This window comes from Pogoniulus pusillus, chromosome Z (genome assembly GCF_015220805.1).
Source record: "Pogoniulus pusillus isolate bPogPus1 chromosome Z, bPogPus1.pri, whole genome shotgun sequence".
NCBI classification, from domain to species: Eukaryota; Metazoa; Chordata; class Aves; order Piciformes; family Lybiidae; genus Pogoniulus; species Pogoniulus pusillus.
Window position 1 is genome coordinate 105,579,861 of NC_087309.1, and position 20,481 is coordinate 105,600,341.

General features: G+C 39.8%; 1 protein-coding gene and 1 long non-coding RNA gene across 2 annotated transcripts in view; both read right to left on the reverse strand.

The window, feature by feature from the left end:
* The window catches only part of MOB3B (MOB kinase activator 3B), a 105,268-nt gene that overhangs the window by 62,097 nt on the left and 22,690 nt on the right, over positions 1-20,481 (reverse strand). Inside the window, exon 2 of the mRNA XM_064139982.1 lies at positions 3,322-3,917. Coding sequence (XP_063996052.1) covers positions 3,322-3,739 — 418 coding nt within the window. The 5' untranslated portion in view covers positions 3,740-3,917. The remainder of the gene's footprint in view (positions 1-3,321; positions 3,918-20,481) is intronic.
* Positions 13,635-19,676, reverse strand: LOC135173651 (uncharacterized). The gene is made up of 3 exons (XR_010301395.1): positions 19,578-19,676; positions 15,124-15,201; positions 13,635-13,683 (listed from the first exon to the last, which is right to left on the reverse strand). It is a non-coding gene; the product is annotated as an uncharacterized LOC135173651 (long non-coding RNA).

Below are 20,481 nucleotides of genomic sequence, written 5' to 3' on the forward strand. Positions count from 1 at the left end.
AACTACTTTGAAGAATGAATAGTTTGCAGTCTCAGTGACATTAATTTCTCTGAATTAGCACACAGGTTTGCAATACTACTAAGCCCATGATGTATCTAACCAAAGGCTGCTGCAGAACATATAGGAACAAACAGTATACAATGTAACAAGAAAGCTCCTCTCTCTGGGCAATTGTGAAAAGCAAAACATGTAACAATACACAGGCTGGATGACTACACCTCATTCAACAGCTTTACGAGTAGTACTCAGCGTCTGGCAAGTAGTATTGTCTCTGCGGATGTGCAATCAAATCGGAAAGATTCCCTTGAAAGAAAAGTAACATACCCAGGAAAAGACTCAAACTTCCTTTTAACTGTTCTGGGTACTGAGGAAAGAGGCATACAGAATGCAAAATTCACCACATTGTGCACCTGTGTCTGAGTTGTAAGATCTAAGCCCACCTAGGCAACTTTACCAAGTTCCATGACACAAATTAGTGAATCAAGAAGATAATGAGGAGTATGCAGGTATCTGCAATGAAGGCTGCAGAGAACAGAACATTAGAACAAGGATGCACTGGTGGTAACTCCTTTTCTCCTCTTCCCATTAAAATACTCTTCATCCTTTTTCATCTATAGAATAATGCTCCAAAGAGCATGTATAAAATCTCTACGTGGGACTGTCTAGTCATCTCATAGTACAAGCCTGGTGCAGATCACTACTCCATGAGGATTCAGGAAGTCATTTGATTCTTCCTTTGGGTCAATTCAGAGTAAGATGAAGATTTTCCAATACAAACCAAGTTCTGACTGTTGTCATGGGGCTATGCAGGAAGAAAATTAGAAGGGCCAAAGCCCAACTAGAAATTAATCTGGCTTCAGCTTTTAAAGAGAACAGGAAACACTTCTACAAGCATACCAGTAACAAAAGCAGGACTAAGGACAACCTCTGTCCTTTGTTAGATGCAGCAGGGAACAGAGTGGTCAAGGAAGATGAAAAGTCTGAGGTACTCAATACTTTGTCTCAGCTTTCAATAATAAGACCAGTCATTCACTGGACACCCAGCCCCCAGTGATGGAAGTGAGGGATGGGGAGCACAGTGAAGCACTCAGAACCCAAGACAAGGTGGTTAGTCACCTGCTGCACAAGTTAGACATACACAAGGCTATGAGGCCAGATGGCAGACACCTGCAACTACTAATGGAGCTGGCAAAAGTGTTCACCAAATCATTTCCCATTATTTAACAGCAGTCTTGGCTACGTGGAGAGGTCCCAGCTGACTGGAGATGGGCGAATGTGATCCCTGTCTGCAAGAAAGGCCAGAAGGAGGATCCAGGGAACTACAGACCTGTCAGTCTGGCATTAGTAGCAAGGAACATCATGGTGCAGGCTGGTGACTGGTCACAAGTGCTGTTACCAAGGGACCAGTACTAAGGCCAGTTCTATTCAGAATCTTTATCAAAGATCTGGAAGAGGGGATTGAATGCTCTCTCAGTTAAGTCTGCAGATGACACTATGGGAGGGAGTGTTGATGTGCATGAAGGTAGGAAGCCTTTACAGAGGGACTGAAGGTCCAAGGCCAACTGTATGAAATCTGACAAGGCCAAATGCTGGATTCTCCACTTGCCTCACAGCAACACCATATACCTGGGACACAGCGGCTGGAAAGCTGCCTGGCAGAAAAGGACTTGGTTGGAATTGATGTCTTTTCCAAATTAAATGAATATGCTATTCTATGAAAATCACACAGTTCATTGCACTTCCAACTTTGAAAATAATCTACTCTGATGAAACACAAAACAGCAAATGCTTGGGAATACAGTTGCTGCCTTCTTTCTACCTATTAGTGTGGAAAAGTGACAGAAACTGGTAAACAAACCACAAATATATGTCAAGGCCAAGAATAAGGTATTTCAAAGTTCTATATACCTGATGGAGACAACCTCTTAGTGTATCATCTAGCAATGAGCAGCAGGTCCTAAATGCAAATATTGGGCTGAATTATTTTTTTGTATGTAAGCATTCACTGTATTTTCAGGGCCACATACTTCTGTATAACACCTCACACTTCTTACATCATGCTCTTACATTTCTCAGTTACAAAAAGTGAATCTGGACACATTATCTAAATCTGATAAAAATTACTTAAGTTCACTGACATCTTTAAGGTCTAAAATCTCTTTCTTCATTAACTACAGCCACAGCTAAATCTATGTGACACAATGCTCTATTCTGCAAATTCCTCCTCATCCATACAGAATACTTCCATTTACTTGCCCACCCTTCAGGAAAATTCACTATATTTTTATAAAAGGAAAATGGAGTTTCTTCATCCTTCCCAGTTTTGCTGGAATAGAATCACTATTTGCAGTTTAGAGTTAGTCAGGAGCTGAAGGTGGGAGAGTGAAAAGCCAGTGCATTTGACCCAAATAGGCTAATAGATGTACACCATAACATAAACGTCATGTTCACTATAAATGCTGAAGTTTGCAGAGGTCTTCCCCTGGACCCGTTCCTCCTTTTCCTGCTCCTCTCCATCCCAGAGGGGCTCATTTATCATCCCATTATCAAGAACTATTTTCCCATTTATTGTGGACACTCTACATTCTCTGGGCTGAGTAAAACTTTGTATACATCACAATGACATTGGTACTAGTTTGGCTGTTCCATTAGATTTATTTTCATTTCAACCCACAGGTTTCCTCTCCTTTTTCTGAATTCCAGTTCTCTGATGGGAAGGCGTCATCAGGTAATAGAACAACTGTTACAGTTTACCCCAGATATGGGCTAAACATAGACATGCCCTCAACAGCTCTCTCATCTGAGCTGTCTGGTTAAATCACAGCAAACTGCATTAGCTATATATAGTCTTAGAAGAAGTAATTTATAGAAAAATTCACTTCTCAATTTGTCAGCTTTGGATGGGAATTCAAGAGACAAATAGAGGGCAGAGCTCACTGACTCTACTGCCTTGTACTCTACAGAGCTGTACATGATGCTTCAAAGGGACAACACCACCTACTTAGGCTTTTCTTCCCAGCCAGTAAATATGAAAGCCTCAAAGTAAAGCAAACTTGATTAGCTTTCAGCAAGCAATGCTGACCACCCTTTGTGATTAGCTGGAGAGGACAAATGGCTAGAATGAAAACATTCTAGGCTAACAAACCCCACCAAATCTAGCAGGCACAGTTCACTGAGCTCCTGCAAGACACCCTCCTCCTCTTCCCCATCTGCTATGTACGGGCTTGAATTTCAAAGCCTCTAAAATTCAGAGTGGGAAGACAACATGCTTAGTACATAGAATGAAAGTCAGTTTATGCTTTAGGATTTCTCTGGACTTACCCACATTTGTAGGAAATACACTCTCATTGTTGATCTGAAGCTCAATCCAATCCATGAGAAGATTCATATACTGGGGTGCTGGCAACGCTGTGGGTTTCTTGTACTTCATGTCATCCTGCCACCGATATTCATATTTAGGGCCTCCGGACATCACTGGGCAAGTCTTCTCTGTACAAAATTCACAGATAGTTCCATAAATGAGGTTAATCCTATTGAAGAAGTCAACCACATGGACTGCCACCCAGTCATTCAGGTCTTCTCCATTTGGCAATTGCACAGCTGCTTTCAAGTCCACACCTGAGTTCAGAGAGGCCTGTGCTCGTTTGTGAAGTTCAAACCTCTGGGTTCCAGGTTCAAACTTGCGTTTGGGGCGGAAAGTTTTGTCCTTATTAAAGACTTGCTTGAGTGCTATGGACATGTCTGCTAATTTGCTTTGCAGCAGCTAGCAGAAAAGCACAGATCCCAGGTATCTGAAAACTGTTAATTTCTTTTACAGGTCCTCTAGGTCTTTCTCTTTTTCTCAGAGCAGCTTATACCAACTTCAGAGCAGTCTACTCGTTGATCCTCTTGAAAGCCTTCCCAAAAGGCTTCTTGTCCTTAAGGATATGGAAACAATATACATTAGTGGTAAACTCAGGTGTGTCCTGTCAGTTTGCTACTCTTTTACCATCACTTTTCTGGAATTATGAGCAGAAAACCAAATATATAACAATCTAGCTGTAAAAACGTGGCCAAATTCTAATCTGATGACCATTTAAAGGGAAAAAAAAAAAAGCTTCTTTTAAAAACATTATTAAGGAATTAACTTCTCTGCCCTTTTTAAAAACCTGCCCACACAGAGGCTTTCCAGTTATCTTAAGGATAGGAATTTAATAAGTCTTGTATAATCTTCCCATCTTTAGTTCACTTTAAAACCAATCTTGTCATTCTGCAGCATTTTGAAAGAACACATACCATACAATAAACACATGAGCATACATAACACACATATAAATTCAGTAGACAAAATACTGCCAATTCAGGACTTATTTAACTGCTCCTGAAGTTCAAAAATGGTGCCTCTACATGTTTTCCATAGTTTCAGTCCTCTTCTCTGTGGTGCAGAACAAAACAAAACAAAACAAAAAAGCTTAACCCCCAAACCAAAACCTAAGCAAGACTTTACAATATTTGTTTCCTATTTTTAATGAACGAGCTATTTGTTCTTGCAAAATTCGCAGAAACTAGAGTGGAACCTACAGTACTGCACAGATAGAATTCTGTTTCCCACAAAACTGTACAGAGATTGTTCATTTCTTGACCCACTTTCAGGAATTCCATAGTGGTCCTAATTTCCTGTTGGATTATGGAGAAGTATTACAAAGCAATGATGAAATTGCCACATTCTTTATAGCTGTATTCATCTTTTCTATAGGGGAATGCAGAACATGGTATCTGCATTGCTCTATCTCAATTACTCTGGCCACAAAGTGTGTTTTTGTTAACAGCCAATCTGACTGAAAAAATAAACTACTGCATTAGAGTCTTGTTTGCTCTTCCATATATGTGCTGATTATTTTCTTCCGTAAACATAGGCAGTTAGGTGACAGGGTAGAGAAGAGCTAACTCAGTTAGACTTTTACTTTAGTAGTGAAGGTTTTATAATTAAAGACAGAGTAAACATCTCATGCTGTGCATTATTTAAGTTAAATAACATGGTATGTTTTAAACTTGCACTGTACCACAAAAATTCTACTGTCAGTGACAGAGAATTCTCATCATGGGATTATGACAGGCTGAGAGAGTTGTTTTTTTCAGCCTGAAGAAGGCAAAGCTCCAGGAAGACCTAATAGCAGCCTTCCAGTACCTGAAGTGGGCCACCAGGAAAGCTAGAGAGGGACTGTTTACAAAGGCCTCTAGTTATAGGACAAGAGGCAATGGTGTTTAGTCAGAGTGAGGTGGATTTAAATTGGACATTAGGAATAAGTTCTTCACTCTGAAGGTGGAGGAACACTGGAACAGGATGTCCGCACAGGTGGTGAAGCCCACATCACTGGAGACGTTCAAGGTCAAGCTGTGTGCAACTTGATCTAGCTGGAGATGTTTCTGCTTACTGAAGGTGAAGTAGACTAGATGACCTTTAAAGGTCCCTTTCAACTCAGTGCATGTTATGATTATGTATAGCCCATTATCTCCATTAACAGAAATCATGTCTCTTAAAATTTTACTAGGCTGTGTATGAAAAGCATTAAATTCTTCTGAAGACAGTTGTCCAAAGTTTTGCTAAGGGTCAGAAAAGAGTTCTGCCTCTTTCTTAGGCACCACAAAAAAGCAATGTGTACCTAAGCAAAGAGAATCTGTTGTGGTAGATACAACAGATTTAAAATGCCATAGAAAATTCTCTACAACAGTTGAAAGATTAGCATTCAGTCAATCTGCCAGCAAGCAGCAGCTACACAAAACCAGCACAGACCTGCTTGCTTTTCATTTTTGCTGATGGCATGACAGAGGGACACTCTGACCATGAGTTTATAAATAGTCATCGTTTCTGTGCCGCCAAAAACACAAGACCTTCAGGGGAGACAAGTGTTGTATCTGACATGACTCTTAGAGTAATTTTCAAAAACAGAGATCCTGAAACCTGATAAAGGCTGGAGAACCTGACAAAGGTTTAAACAAAACCAGCCTTGAAATAATCTAGCTAAGGGTCATTGGCAGGAAATGATGGCACTTTAAAGAGATATTTTTGCCCTATAGTTTGTCATCTGTTACCAAGACCCATAACCTCCAGGTCCCAAATGCTCAGTGACAGACAGCTGTTTATTTAAAAGCCTTTCAAGGAACAGGTGAGTACTCATGCACAGACGGAACTTGTGACTGACACACTTTGAGATGGCATGGAGCCAATGCCCCAGTTCGCAATAACAGGGATGTCAACTCCAGAATTTTACAGTTCAGGTAACTACTTATTTTTCCCATTTTAATATACCTGCCACTTCCATGTGACTACTTTCAATACCTTCTTCATTTGTAAGATTCACCAGAATATGCAAGTGTTTCTTATTCAAAATAACAAGATGATCACCAAATAAAACTGATCTTCAAAAAACAGCATTCACCACTGTTAAGACTTTTCTAAGGGAAAGACACATTTTATAAGCTACTCTTCTACTGAATTATATGGTATTAATTATCATTATATTAAATTATATTAAATATGTAGTATTTCCCACTCTTTTCCATGCATTAAGTCTGCATAAAACAAATTAATGTAAAGAAAAAGTGACCAAAACAGTCAGAAGAAAAAAAAATATCTCAGGTTTCTGTGTACAAGTTTTCACATGTTGAAATTGTCTGTAGAAACACACATACTTCATGGTCAAATTCAAAACAAAGATTAAGCCAAAAGATTACTCTGCTATGCAGCCAGATAAAACTGTTCCTTAATCCACCAATGTAAAATGAGAAGAAACAAGAATTTCCTATACACTTCCTTTCTGGAGAGCTCTTCTTCAGCATCTTGCCATAAAAGTATGGCTCTTCTTTTGTCTTTCTATCCTTTTGCACAATACAGAACTACATACTACCTTTGCTAAGCTGGGCTGCACAAGTGAAATGCACTGTTTTGTTTCTCTTAGAGATGTAGCTCTGCTAAGAGCTGATTTATATCTCCCACTCTTAATATGTGACTGAAGGCTATGCAGAGCCAGGAGATGCATACACTTGCTTTATCATGCTTTCACGTGCAAGAGTACAAAATAGAAAAAGTGTATGATCTGAATTTTACATAAATATTGCAATGAATCAGCCTTCTGAAATATTTTTTGCTTCCTGAGGGTGTTTGCAATCAAACTGACCTTTGTCTTTACTCAAAAGCTAACAGAAATGGGCAAAGAATAAACAAGAATCTTGACACTCACTCTGTCACTTCTGAAACATACTGCTTTTCTACAGGTTACACAGCTGCCCTTACTCCTCCCCATGCAACCATCTTGGTTAGGCTTTTCTAAGCAGTTAAAACATTGTGACCATTCCTTCCCAGGAATAAAGATTTCACAATACTCACAAAAGGCAAAACAGCAAGCTCACCTGATCCTCAGCACAGATTAACCACAGATACTTTAGGTTTGGATCCTTCACTGGCTGAAGCTTATGGGAAAGCTCTAGGCAAAGTCTATGGCCTCTAAAAGAATCTTTACTGCTTAAGCAATAAAGTGCCAGTAGGCCACTCCTGTGCTTCACACTGAATCACTAAGTCACTGCAGGAACTCATTTACCATTAGAATTCCAACATGATGCTGCATCGTGCTTCAGTCAACAATCAATTATGAGAAGTCATTTAATCCCAGATTACATACCGTGACATGAAACATTGTAGTGTTGGACTTATAAAGCTAAGCTACTGCTTCAAAATTGTATAGCATTAGCAAAAGGCATTAGCAAAATACATCAACAAAAGGTAAGCAAAACCTGATTTTTACAGCACGGAGAATGCAGCTTTGGTTGCTGGACATCACTCTCACTTTCATGACAATTTTCACCTTATGAGAAAGACAGATACTCTCAGTTCTATTATTTCAGTTGGTTTTGGTAGAGTTACATCAGAGGTGAAATACTGTGAACAGTGTTGTGATATTGGTTAGACTGGATCACAACTCCTCGAAATCTATAGTACAGTAGCACCTGTTCTCCTTCCACATAAAATGAAAACTGACTACTGCTAATACACGTTTTGCACTCTCAAATAGCAGTATTGCCAGCAGAACTGCTCCTGACATATCTGCATCATAGGCAATAAATGCCAGCATCTGATCTTTTACGACAGGTCCTAATTACACAACAAGGCATAAAGGATGGCATTCTGGCTCATGGTTATCTAGTGGCACACAGCAACAATCTTCTGGATGGAAGTAATAAACCAGTCCCAACCCATGCAGATTGGTACCACTAGAAGACCCACCCACAACAAAGCACACACTGTGATCATGCTTGAGTCACGGATGAGTTAAAAGATACTTTCTATTAAATCACAAGTAGTATGGATGCTAAATGACACACAGTTTACAAACACATACCTTTCATCACTGCACTCAGTATTAGGTAACCTTTAGAGGGCTGCTGAGAAGGTAGCTGGTATAATTCTCATTTTGTTAATCGAGAAGTGAGGAGACCTGACTTCTCCAGAATAATAGTAAGCCATCCAAGATGCTGTCTGAAAACCAACTTTGCATCAGCTGATTTTTACATTTTTGTCTTTAAAAGATAAGACTCCATTTTGAGAACTTGCATAGCATGATTTGAAGCCAGCCCAAGCCTATAGAAAAGCACACATTTAGTCCAAACCCCATTAAGGTCAAACATTCTGGAGATATCTCATGTTTGGCTTCACACTTCATCATTCATAAAAGGGGCCATTATACTACATCAGACAACTGCGGCATCATATACGTTACATAAAGGCACATACACATTCCATGCTCCTTTCTGACTGAGCAAATGTACACCACTTCTACTTCTAGGCTTTTCTTTGAGACACAGTACTACAGAACATGTTTATTGCATAGTATGTTAAGCACATTGAAGTAAGAAGAATTATTCAAAGACAACCAAAATGCAGAAACAATAGTATTCCATGTGTCTACTTAAATTTGTGCAGTTCAGCTAAGTTAACCTGAAATTATAAGGGAAAACAAAACAATTATTTGTTAAATAGTGAAAATATCATGCTACAAAAAGACAGGAAAGTCTCCCCTTACTCACCTACAGCATACGGAAGACTGAGATATGCTTATGGCTGTGGCAGAGTTGAAAGGGAAAGACAAAAGGACCAAACCAAATTTAGGTTACTGAGAAAATATCACTCAAAAGCAGGATACACAAACCCAGGAAGCAGGTTCTGAGTGTCAGTGTATCTTTTTCTACATTTCATCCTGTCCTCATCAACCTTGAAAGCTCCATAAAGACTACGATCCCAGAATTAAGGGTGACTGATTATTACTTTAAGATTTAGAAAAAGTATACACAAATACGTATCATTTTCCTACGTGCTTGTTTGGACAGCTTCTCCATGGCTCCTACAGTGGAAGTTTTCAGGTAGCACCATCCCTACAAAGGACATCAATATCTCAGTAAATTTTGTTTATGGTTTCTATGTTATTTGCATGAAACATGGAGCATGTCAATTAATACATGAAATACCAATAGCAAACAGTAACACCCAGTGAAAGGAAGTTTCCTGATGCTTCAGGACAAGAATCTGATTTTGTATATTGCGGTAGAAATCCCAGAAGTTTTAGAGTAAAATAAAACAAACTAAAATTTTGTCTTAAAGTCCTCCCTAATAAAGGATCCCTGGCACTCCTCTAAGTTCTTCCTTTTCCTTTAAAGCTACTAGAATTACCTTACACCAATCTATACGTGAAAACCACAGTAACAACACTGCAGCCTCAAGGTATTTGGGTGAAAAATGCTGACTGGGAAGAAGTCTTCCCACAGTCAGAAACACTTCCCACATACAGCAATAACCATTCACTTGACAGGTAATAACTAGCCTTTGTTCAATTTGTGCATGGGAAAAACAAAAAGGAACAAGTTATTCATGAGACTAGAAAGGCCACAATTGTAAAAGATCACTGAAAACAGTGTAAATATCCATTTCATTACCAAAGTGTCAAGCCTCGCTGAGGTAAATATAAACTACATTTGATTCTTTCCTTGTTTAGACTAAAAACAACTCCACCTATTTTCCAAGGGAAAAAACTGTAAAGGAAAAGCAAAATGTAATAGATAACTGTCTGTGAAATTAGGTGCTTTAAAAATTAATGTAGTTATGTAACACACATCAAGCAGTAACTAAATTGGATCAGCTTCTTCCTGAAAATCTCAAAGCTAGGCTAGTATTACAGTGATGTCTGACAAAAGGAATACAATGATGCATCATGATTTTCCCAAAATATAGAGAAATTCAGAGGGATAGAATTGAAAATAATAAATGGATAAAGAACAGGGTCACTTTGTCTGTTGCCATTAGGTAACAATGGCTTGGGCAGGCATCACCGGAGAAAACATGATGTCTTCTGCCCTTTTTACACAAATACCATTAATCGTGTTATCATCAAATTTGTTGTGGGCATATTTCAGGGGCAATATGAGGTAAAACAATGCATTTTAGCATTATTTACAACCATTTAACTCACATCTGTAGAGACTACAAAAAGAAAGTGGTAGGCTTTGCTTTGAGGAAAACTATTTGTTCAAAACATTTAGAGGTTAACCTAAACCTCTGATTGATGATGTACAGCACCTGTTTGGCAGCAGTAGAATCAGGTATGACTGCTCATATCTCAAGTGTTAAGTGCTGTTTACCAAATCAAACAAAGCATGCTTATCACTATGGGGATAGATGGGCTTTAACAAAGGACTTAAATCTCAAGCAGTATCATTCTAGTGCCTTTTGCAAGTATTAACTGTAATTACGCCTCATCTGAAGTTCTGGAAAGGTACACTGAGCATCATCAATATACTAACCATATCCTGACACTTTATTCTTCACTGCAAGTTTATATTGTTAACAGCATCAATGATAACCTAGCCAGGAACAGGGCCATAAGGCTCTGCAGCATACAATTTAAGGTCAACTGAAATAGAATTACAGAGCAGGAACTGCAAGAAATGCATATGGTAATTTACACTGAAGTTCAGAGTCTATGCCTCCATCATCTAAGAATTAAAGGTCTTGACTTCGTCTACAGACTGACAATCATGTGGGGCTCTGTACAGCTATGATTTTCTTCTGAAAAAATCAGTCCTGCCTCACCTCCTCCCTTTTTACATTCCTGCCTTCTTGTCATTCTCTTTTGTGATACCTGGCCCAGCTGCCTACATATTCCCTTGCAGAAAGCTATATGAGACTTAAGATGTAAACTGCAATAATTAAACAAACCACTCATTTTTCATCCCAATTTCTTTGATCCCTAGCTTGGCCACACAGCACAGGGAAGAGGACATAACAAGGAACAATCTGTGTAGAAGGCAGAGAACAAGACAGATGAAACAGGAAAGATGCAGACACTTCAGTGAATCACAGTGTTTGGTACGATCATTTCAGACCTCCCAAACCTTTAAAGCATGTGGGGAACTCCCTTTAACTCAGGCAACTACTAAGGCTGAGGTTTGTCAGAGCGACAGATCACAGTAGAACTGACAGTGCCTCTGAATGTTTGTTCTTTTTTCTTGATACACACTTGTGTTCTTCCAGTTCTATCCTTGGTTCATGGGCTTTTACTGGTCTGAGCTGTGGCTGGTACATATGCAAGTCACTAAACCACAAGTACACAAACAGCCTTTGCTTTCAGTTATCAAACCCTTATGATTTGCTACACCCTACCACCACTAACAAAGCAAAGCTTCTATAAGTGCACATGCCTTGTTTTGCCAGCTGCTGCTAGAATTATTGCTCTTGTAAACACAGCATACTGGTGGATTGGGTGGTTCAGCTTACTTGTAGGAGTAGCAACAGCACATGACTAACTTGGCTTTGTGAACAGAGCCCTCACCACAACACTGCATGGTTGTTAGTTTTGTAGGACTCTCACTGCAGCATTTGCTGCAATGGAGAACTGATATTCTTTGTTACTTTAAAAACAATACATGGAGAACGTGTGAAAGAAGTAAGAAAACATCCATGGCCTTTCAGAGAAAGAAGAGATACAACTTAATGTGATTCTCAGTGATAAAATATAGTTTATTCCTGCAGTTTATTCCTTTGCTGACTCCAACTTGTTTCTGATGATAAAATTTTGACTATGCTGCACACAGTGGGTTCTCTGATACTGACTTCAACAGAGCTGAGATTTTACTTCTACATTCTGAATATTCTCCACTGAAAATTCTCATCTGTCTTGAGAAGACAGTAAGAAATCCTTATTAAATTATGCTTGAAATTCACAAATCTTGTTGCCCTATTCAGCTTATTTCACTCCTCAATCTACATCCTGGCTTTTAAAAACATTAGCAACAGTGAGAGAGTCAAAATATGATTTACTGCTCACACTTGCACTCTCAGAACATCCATACAATTCTCATATAAAAGCCTAAACCTAAGTCCCCAGAAGCCTGTTGAAAAAATGCCAGCGGGGTATGCGAGTGACAAGAACCAGCAAAGCACGCACACACAAAATGTGGTCTCGGACTTCATATTAGAGCCTTACTCTTTTCCTTTGTGTATAGGTCAACCACAAGGCAGCTCCATGATCAGTACAACAGCTCATCTGCTAGAAGACAGCAGTTTATTCTCTAGAACTTTAAATGCCTTACTCTGACTGCAATGGCCAAATTGTTTTATTTTTGATCTAAATCTTAGCTTTAGAAAACCATGTAAGAAAAGGCTGGATGGGGCACATAGTGCTATGGTCTAGCTGACTGGATAGGGCTGGGAGGTAGGTTGGACTGGATGATCTTGGAGGTCTCTTCCAACCTCATTGATTCTATGATTCTATATGTTCTGCTTCACCAAAAAAATCTAAATCATACATTTCATCTCAGTGACATTTCAATGAAAACCACTCATTTTCTTGTTCAGGGCAAGCATGCAAAAAGATGAATGTGGAACAGCCGAGTCCTGTCACATACACTATGCTGACAGAGACCAAGAACTAACACTTCTTGAAGAAAAGAGGACCTCCTGCAAGCATAGGTACTGCAAATCAGATACACAGTCAGATGACAACCATTTAGACCCGTCAGCCTTACTCTGCCTTCTACTGCCAAAGCTGGTGGATAAGGCACGGAGTAGCTGGAGACACATGAACTGTCGTAAGAAGCTCAAGATCTCAGAGATGTGTTCTGAAGGAAAGATCTTCTAACAAACCCTGTCAATTCCCAAAATAGAGAGGGTGACTTTCATCTTCAAAATCATCTGTATGTTGGTGAGAGACAAAAATTGCCTAAAATCAGGTGGGAGTCAGTAACTGAGATCAAACACATGCAGTCCTTTGGACTGACTGTCAGAAATCTAAAACTGAATGAGAGCGTAACAGGCACTAAACGCTACAGTAGCAGGACACTGAAGGTAGCTTCACTATTAACAATCGGGAGGTGGGATTTATTTGTCTTTATATAAAGCAGGCCTGCTGGCAAAATGTAGAGTTCTCTACAAAAGGAGGAATACGGGTTTAAAAGCACAATAATTCAATTGTTAATATCTTTTATTTACTTATACCTAAATCTATAACATTGTGTTGAAATGGAGCTCCACCAGCTGAAGGACCCATCATCAACTTTGAGTCACAACTCTTCATGGTCATCAGTTGGCAGCCAATCACTAGTGGTGCTCCCCAAGGATCAGTGCTGGGCTCAGTCCGGTTCAACATCTTTACTGATGATCTGGATGAGAGGATTGAGTCCAGCATCAGTAAATTTGCAGATGACACCAAGCTAGGAGCAGGTGTGGAGCTGTTGGAAGGTAGGAGAGCCCTGCAGAGGGACCTGGACAGGCTGGATAGGTGGGGAGAGGCCAATGGGATGAGATTTAACAAGGCCAAGTGCAGGGTTCTGCACTTTGGACACAACAACTCCAAGCAGCACTACAGGCTGGGGACAGAGTGGCTGGAGAGCAGCCAGGAAGAAAGGGATCTGGGGGTACTGGTGGATAACAGGCTGAAGATGAGCCAGCAGTGTGCCCAGGTGGCCAGGAGAGCCAATGGTATCCTGGCCTGTATCAGGAACAGTGTGGCCAGTAGGACAAGGGAGGTTATTCTTCCCCTGGACTCAGCACAGGTCAGGCCACACCTTGAGTACTGTGTGCAGCTCTGGGCTCCTCAATTCAAGAGAGATGTTGAGCTACTGGAAGATGTCCAGAGAAGGGCAATAAGGCTGGTGAAGGGCCAGGAACACAAGGCCTATGAGGAGAGGCTGAGGGAGCAGGGGTTGTTTAGCCTGGAGAAGAGGAGGCTCAGGGGTGACCTCACTTCTATCTACAACTACGTGAAGGGAGGTTGTAGCCAGGTAGGGGTTGGTGTCTTCTCCCAGACAACCAGCAACAGAATAAAGGGACACAGTCTCAAGTTGTACTGGGGTTGGTATAGGTGGATGTTAGGAGGAAGTTCTTGACAGAGAGAGTGATTGGCATTGGAATGGGCTGCCCAGGGAGGTGGTGGAGTTGCTGTCCCTGGATGTGTTCAAGAAAAGCCTTGATGAGGTACTTAGTGTCATGGTCTAGTTGACTGGATAGGGCTGGGTGCTAGATAGGACTGGATGATCTTGGAGGTCTCTTCCAACCTGGTTGATTCTATGAAAGCTAAATGTATGAAACAAGAGGAAAATAAAAAATCTTTGCTGCCCATGGTTTTGATCAAAGTGGTCACTATGGCAGATATGAAAAATGGCAAGTACAGCTGAGTATGAACGTTTTCAAACAACATATAGCCAAAGTATTCGTACATTTGTCTTTTGAAGAACATAAAAGATTTCAGAGATTATAATTTTGTTTGTCAAAAATATGGTATACTTGTAGCCTAAAACTTAGCAAGTCACAAACCACAGCCTATGCAGTTAGTGGCATGGTTATAAGTGTCTAGTTGTGTAATTTGTGCTTTCAAAATTCAGAGACCATCCATTGTATTGATTTATATGTTGGTATCATTTTGCAGGACTAAACTGATTTGAAGAGATTCTTCTCTGGACAAGAATTTTCATCACCACCCTAAAACATTATCACGTTCTACCCTGCCATTTGCTCAAAATGACTTTCTATGTGCACAGGGGGAAAAACAGAGAATCTGCTAATATATGCACCCTCTATAAACCAGGCTACAAACAGAATACCTGGGGTGATGTAATCATCCACATTCCAGAGTTCTCATCTGGAGATAAAAAAGGTATTTTCTCTACCACCTGTGATACCTGAAATATAATAAAAGCAAGTAAATGAAGTCAGAGATGTGATATATCAAACAGATAATACTGGAAGGAACAATAAGGATTAGTAACTACTTCCTCTGAAGACAGCTAGCCTCGTCTCCAGTTTATGATCCAACTGCTGCAGTACCAAAGACTGTCCATCTGGGGAGAACGTATTACAGAACAAACGTGCTGTCCTTTAATGCAGTTTAGCAGATAGTAAGACGCCAGGGCCATATTGACTGAATAACTCAGTACAGACCAGAATGCAACGCACATATGTAAACTTTCCTCCCACTTTTCTCACAAACTGATCTGGAAGGAGGGTTTGGGTGTTTTTTCCATTAATCCCTGCATTAAGCACTCTATAGGCAGAAGTACCACATTTGATTACAATTTGCAGTCATTTTCATCCAGCATTAGCTCTGAGATCAGGTTTTTGCGTTCTCCTAAACTATTTTGTGCTATGAAAGACTCTGCTTCTAACAAAACAAAACAAAATCTACTGTGACATAGCTATAGAACCAAGCTTTTAACAGCTATAAAACAAAAACTTCCTTCACTGCAAACTAAGAATCTGGGTTTTCAAACCATGTTGGCCACAGCTGTGGCCTGTAACTACCCATTACTACAGAAAGAAGGGGACAAAAGTCACTATTCATACAACATGCAAAAATGACCATCAAGGAAGGTCTTAAGATTGGTTGTCTCCTGACAGCAAGCAATTTACTCTTAAGAAAAACAACTGAGTAGTGCTTGTAAGCTGTGCAGCCATAGCTGGCAGCAAATAGTGAAAGCACATCTTTGCACAGGCAGAGCACAGCAAGTCTTTGGAAAGTGCCATTTCAAGGACTTTGCTTCAAATTAAGAGTGGTTCTCCACAGCCTGGAACTGCTTGGCTTTATCCTAAGAGCCAATTTCTGATTTTATTTAAAAAATTATTGTAAAGCTGGCACAGTTTGAAGATGGGAGCTGTCAACGTGGCTAAGCTTCCTCCTACAGAACTAGTTTATGAAGCCTATTTCCCACATGATAATTTCAGTAATTTCCAACAATTTCTGACCAAGAAAACAAGAAAGCCTGACAGCTCACTGCTTCCACTTGTGTGCTTGTATGCAGCACATGCTCTGACTCAGAATGTAAGTCTCCTGTCTTAGTCCTCAACCAGAGCAAGACCAGTGCAAACTGTATTTGCTGCTGTAACTAAAATATCAGTAGGAAAGTTCTGTGGCAATAGTTCTTAATGAACCTTTGACACTTCAAGGCCATTTTCTACTATACCCTATCCCATAGCCTCACACTCCTAAAATAGAAATGGACAGTAGAGCTTGATGGAAATACCAAAGTAATCTAATTCCTGGTGTTTTTTACTAAGAGTGCAGATGCTGGGGAACACAATGTTGCAGAAGAGACTGTCTTATCAAAGGCCCATTCAAACCAACAGGTGGTTAAAATAGTTACAACAATAGAGGATCTCACACTACCTCCAGTACACCACTAAACACATGTATATATCCCATGAACCATTAAAATTCTTACTGTCTCAGAATAAAGTTTTGTAAAACTCATACCCAAAATCCTTAAGATGCCAAAACTAGAGGCTGGTTCAGAGTAATTACAGGGAGGGGGGAAACAAAAGTAAATTAACAAAGCAAACAAAATCCCAAACAAATGAACTAGACACAAGAACAGAAAACAACCACTGAAGATAACTGGAAGAGAAAATACAGGCTTTGTGAGATCAGAGGCAGGAAATCAAACAAAATGTGTAGAAGTCATTGGGCTAAACAGCCCTGTGTTATATGCACCACCTGTACTCAGACCCTCAGTCTTCTATCTAATTCTTTTAACAGCTCACTCTCAAATTGAGAATTTGAATATATGACACATAATTATTCACTAAGTGCTGGTAGAAAAAAAATTACTTAAAAGCACTTCAGGAGACGAATTTTTTGCAGATAATTTGGAGAACCTTACACAAATAATAATTCATACATTTAAGTTCATTGCATTTAACTGAAGAAAACCATCACCAAAGAATCTCCTCCCAGAACACTACTTATTGCTTGGTCTCAGAAGGTGATTAGTATCTAAGGTTTCTAAACTACTCCAGCCCTCCCCACGCTATTGCACAGTCTTCCAAGTAGGAAGCACCTGGATTAGCAACACGCTTCTCACCCATTCATCCAGACTGCATTCATCCAGAGTGCCCTAGATGTGATACCCTGGCCCACAGCTTAATAGAAACAAGTTACATAAAAACTGTCCTGCAACAACAGAAGATAGGGGCATTGAGACTTTTCTTTAACCCACTACATATTTAGCACTCCTACTATATGGATTTATTATAGTTATTCTGACACTTTAATTAATTCGTTAGAATTTTACAGAATCTTTAACAATAGTTATAATGTTGATTATGTTCACACAAATGTCAGCACTTGTAATTCACTTCTAAACTGGCATTAAGCCAGACCAGCCTTAGATCTAATGTCCTTTAAGGATGCTTTCATCATTCTGGTTGCTACATAAATAAATGGTTAGGAAATCGCATTACTATCTTGCAATTCTTTACCCCATTTCAATTACATCTTCTGTCAGTCATGCATTCCATACATTATGTTTTGATTCAGTTCCAAAGTACTTAAGTGAACCCAGCTGTATCACACACAATATCTGCTATTAGAGAGACAGATGCCATCATAATTTTGGAGGCAGCAATCATCAGAGGTTCTGAGAACTCCCAAACAGGAGCACATCTGCTCTCTGAGAAGTATGCCAAACAGGTGACTAATGCACCTGGGTGCATTAGCACAGCAAGGACAGAAGTCTGTGTTTTCTTTAGAAAAATGAGGGAGAACCCAGGATTCCAAAGACACACAGCTGAGCTTCTAATAAAGCATTTGGAGAGAGACACTATCTTGAAGACCACTAGGCTGTAAGACTTGAAATTTACACTATATATATCTCTTTAGGGACCACTGACAATACCCAAGGATCACCAAAGTCTAAATCACTGGAAGAGTGTCTGCCAATGTCATGATTACAGTAAATCAGATGACTTTTAATAGACAGCTTCTGCCATACTGATTCAGATGATAAAAATATAGCACTGCTGTAAAATCAGGCAAAGACTCAGAAATGCTCTCTTCTATCATTTTTTTTGTCCTCTAAAGAATTTCTATCCATCCTACTCCTCTCTTTGTTCCAAAATACTATCTTCATTTCCCTTGTGTTTTTTTTCCTCCTTCTTCATTCCTCCACATTTCTCAGAATCACATCCAGGAATTTCAACAGGCTTTTTGTTTAAGTGCCAACTACACAGTAACTTGAAAGGCTTACAGCAGGCAACAGCAAACAATCATAGAATCGTAGAATCATTCAGGCTGGAAAAGACCCTTGAGATCATCAGGTCCAACCACTAACCCTATCTGGGCAAGTTTACCACTAAACTACATTGCTACGCGCCACATGTGAACAACTTTTAAACATTTCCAGGGATGGTGACTCAACCACCTCCCTGGGCAGTCTGTCCCAATGCTTGGCCACTCAGTGCATTTTTTTCCCCTAGTGTCTAGTCTAAAAATACCAGGATGCAGTTTAATGCCATTCCATCTTGTTCTATCATTAATTATCTGTGAGAAGAGACCAGAACCTACCTCTCCCTATTGTCCTTTTCAAGAGTTGTTGAGGGTGGTAAGATCTACCCACTTACCCACTTCCTCAAATTGAACAGTCCCAGTTCCCTCAGCTGCTCTTCATAAGACCCATTCTCCAGACACTTAACAATTAGAATGTCCCAAGTACCCTTCTGCCAGACAACTTCCTAGCCACACTTCCCCAGCCTGCAGCATTGCATGGGGCTGTTGTGACCCAAGTGCAAGACCTGGCATTTGGCCTTGTTGAAGCACATACCAGTGACCTTGTCCCATTGATCCAATTTGCCAATTTGTCTAAGTCTCTCTGTAGAGCCTTCCTACCCTCAAGCAGTTTAACACTCCCACCTAACTTGGTATCATCTGCAATTTTACTAACAGTGCACTCTAACTCCTCATCAAGAAAACTGATAAAGATATTAAACAGAAGTGGTCCTAATACTGAGCCCTGATGAACATCACCTGTGACTGTGACTGGCCAGCAGCTGGATTTAACTCCATTGCTCACTATTCTTTGGGCCCAGCTGTCCGGACAGTGTTTCATTCACCGGCTGCTGACTACATCCCATTTTGTCTCTGTTGAGTTTCTAGGTCCAGATTCAGCTATGGAAAATGATCAGGCAAATATACAAAGACACTGTAAACCACCTACGCTTGCTGCTTTTTATATCATCATATGCAGACAGGTTCAATTATTAAATTATTGCATGTGTGTGGGAGTACCTGCAATTAGAGTGCTCTCCTTGCGCACTTCCGGTCTTAAGAACAGGACAACACTCCACAAATTATACAGCCTGAAGAACGAGAGCCTATGACCCAATCCTTCACCTGCATGAAGATTAGATCCATTCAGGTCAGAGACAGACTTAAGTGGCACACCTGGGAATTCAAGATAAAGTCTACTATTCTGTGACTCATTCTTTAACACACCTGCTTAAGCTGGCATAAAGAGTGTGGTATAAGTAATACATATAGAATAAAACTACTATAAATGAACATGATTAAATAGAGAAGAAAACTTCGAGTATTCACTACATCAACTACACTTACAATGGAATAATCTACTACAGTGAAGAAATTGGGATTTTCCAAATTCTACTAAGCATCAAGACTCTTCTCTTTCTTTCAAATTCAGCTTCTTTATTTCCAACCAAACATGAACACTGGTACTGTATTTTCCACTACTTACTAAAAGGAAAAACAAAACAAAATAAACCAAAAAGAGCTGGTTAAAATGAGGCAAAACTGAAACATTCTGACGGTGGAAAAATAAAGTGCTATCTTGCAACGCAATATCTAAATACATTTTGATCACTGTATTGAAGTTTTGAAAAAATAATAAAAATGAAAGGCTGCTTCTTGTGTGGGCTCCACATAAACTCAGTGTAATTTAGTGAAGAAGATGACATCTATAGAGAGTTATAGGTGCAATATACAGATGCTCTGGCCTACAGAGATATACAGATTCCCTTCACTTCCTGTAGATTTCCTTCAAAGCTTGTACATTTGTTGTGACTTCCATTTTTTTCAAAAGACATGATCATGGATGCAGAATATAACCCATATTTTCTAATACACATCCAACGCATCTTAACCCAAATCCTGAAACACCCTGCAAAGCTCCACA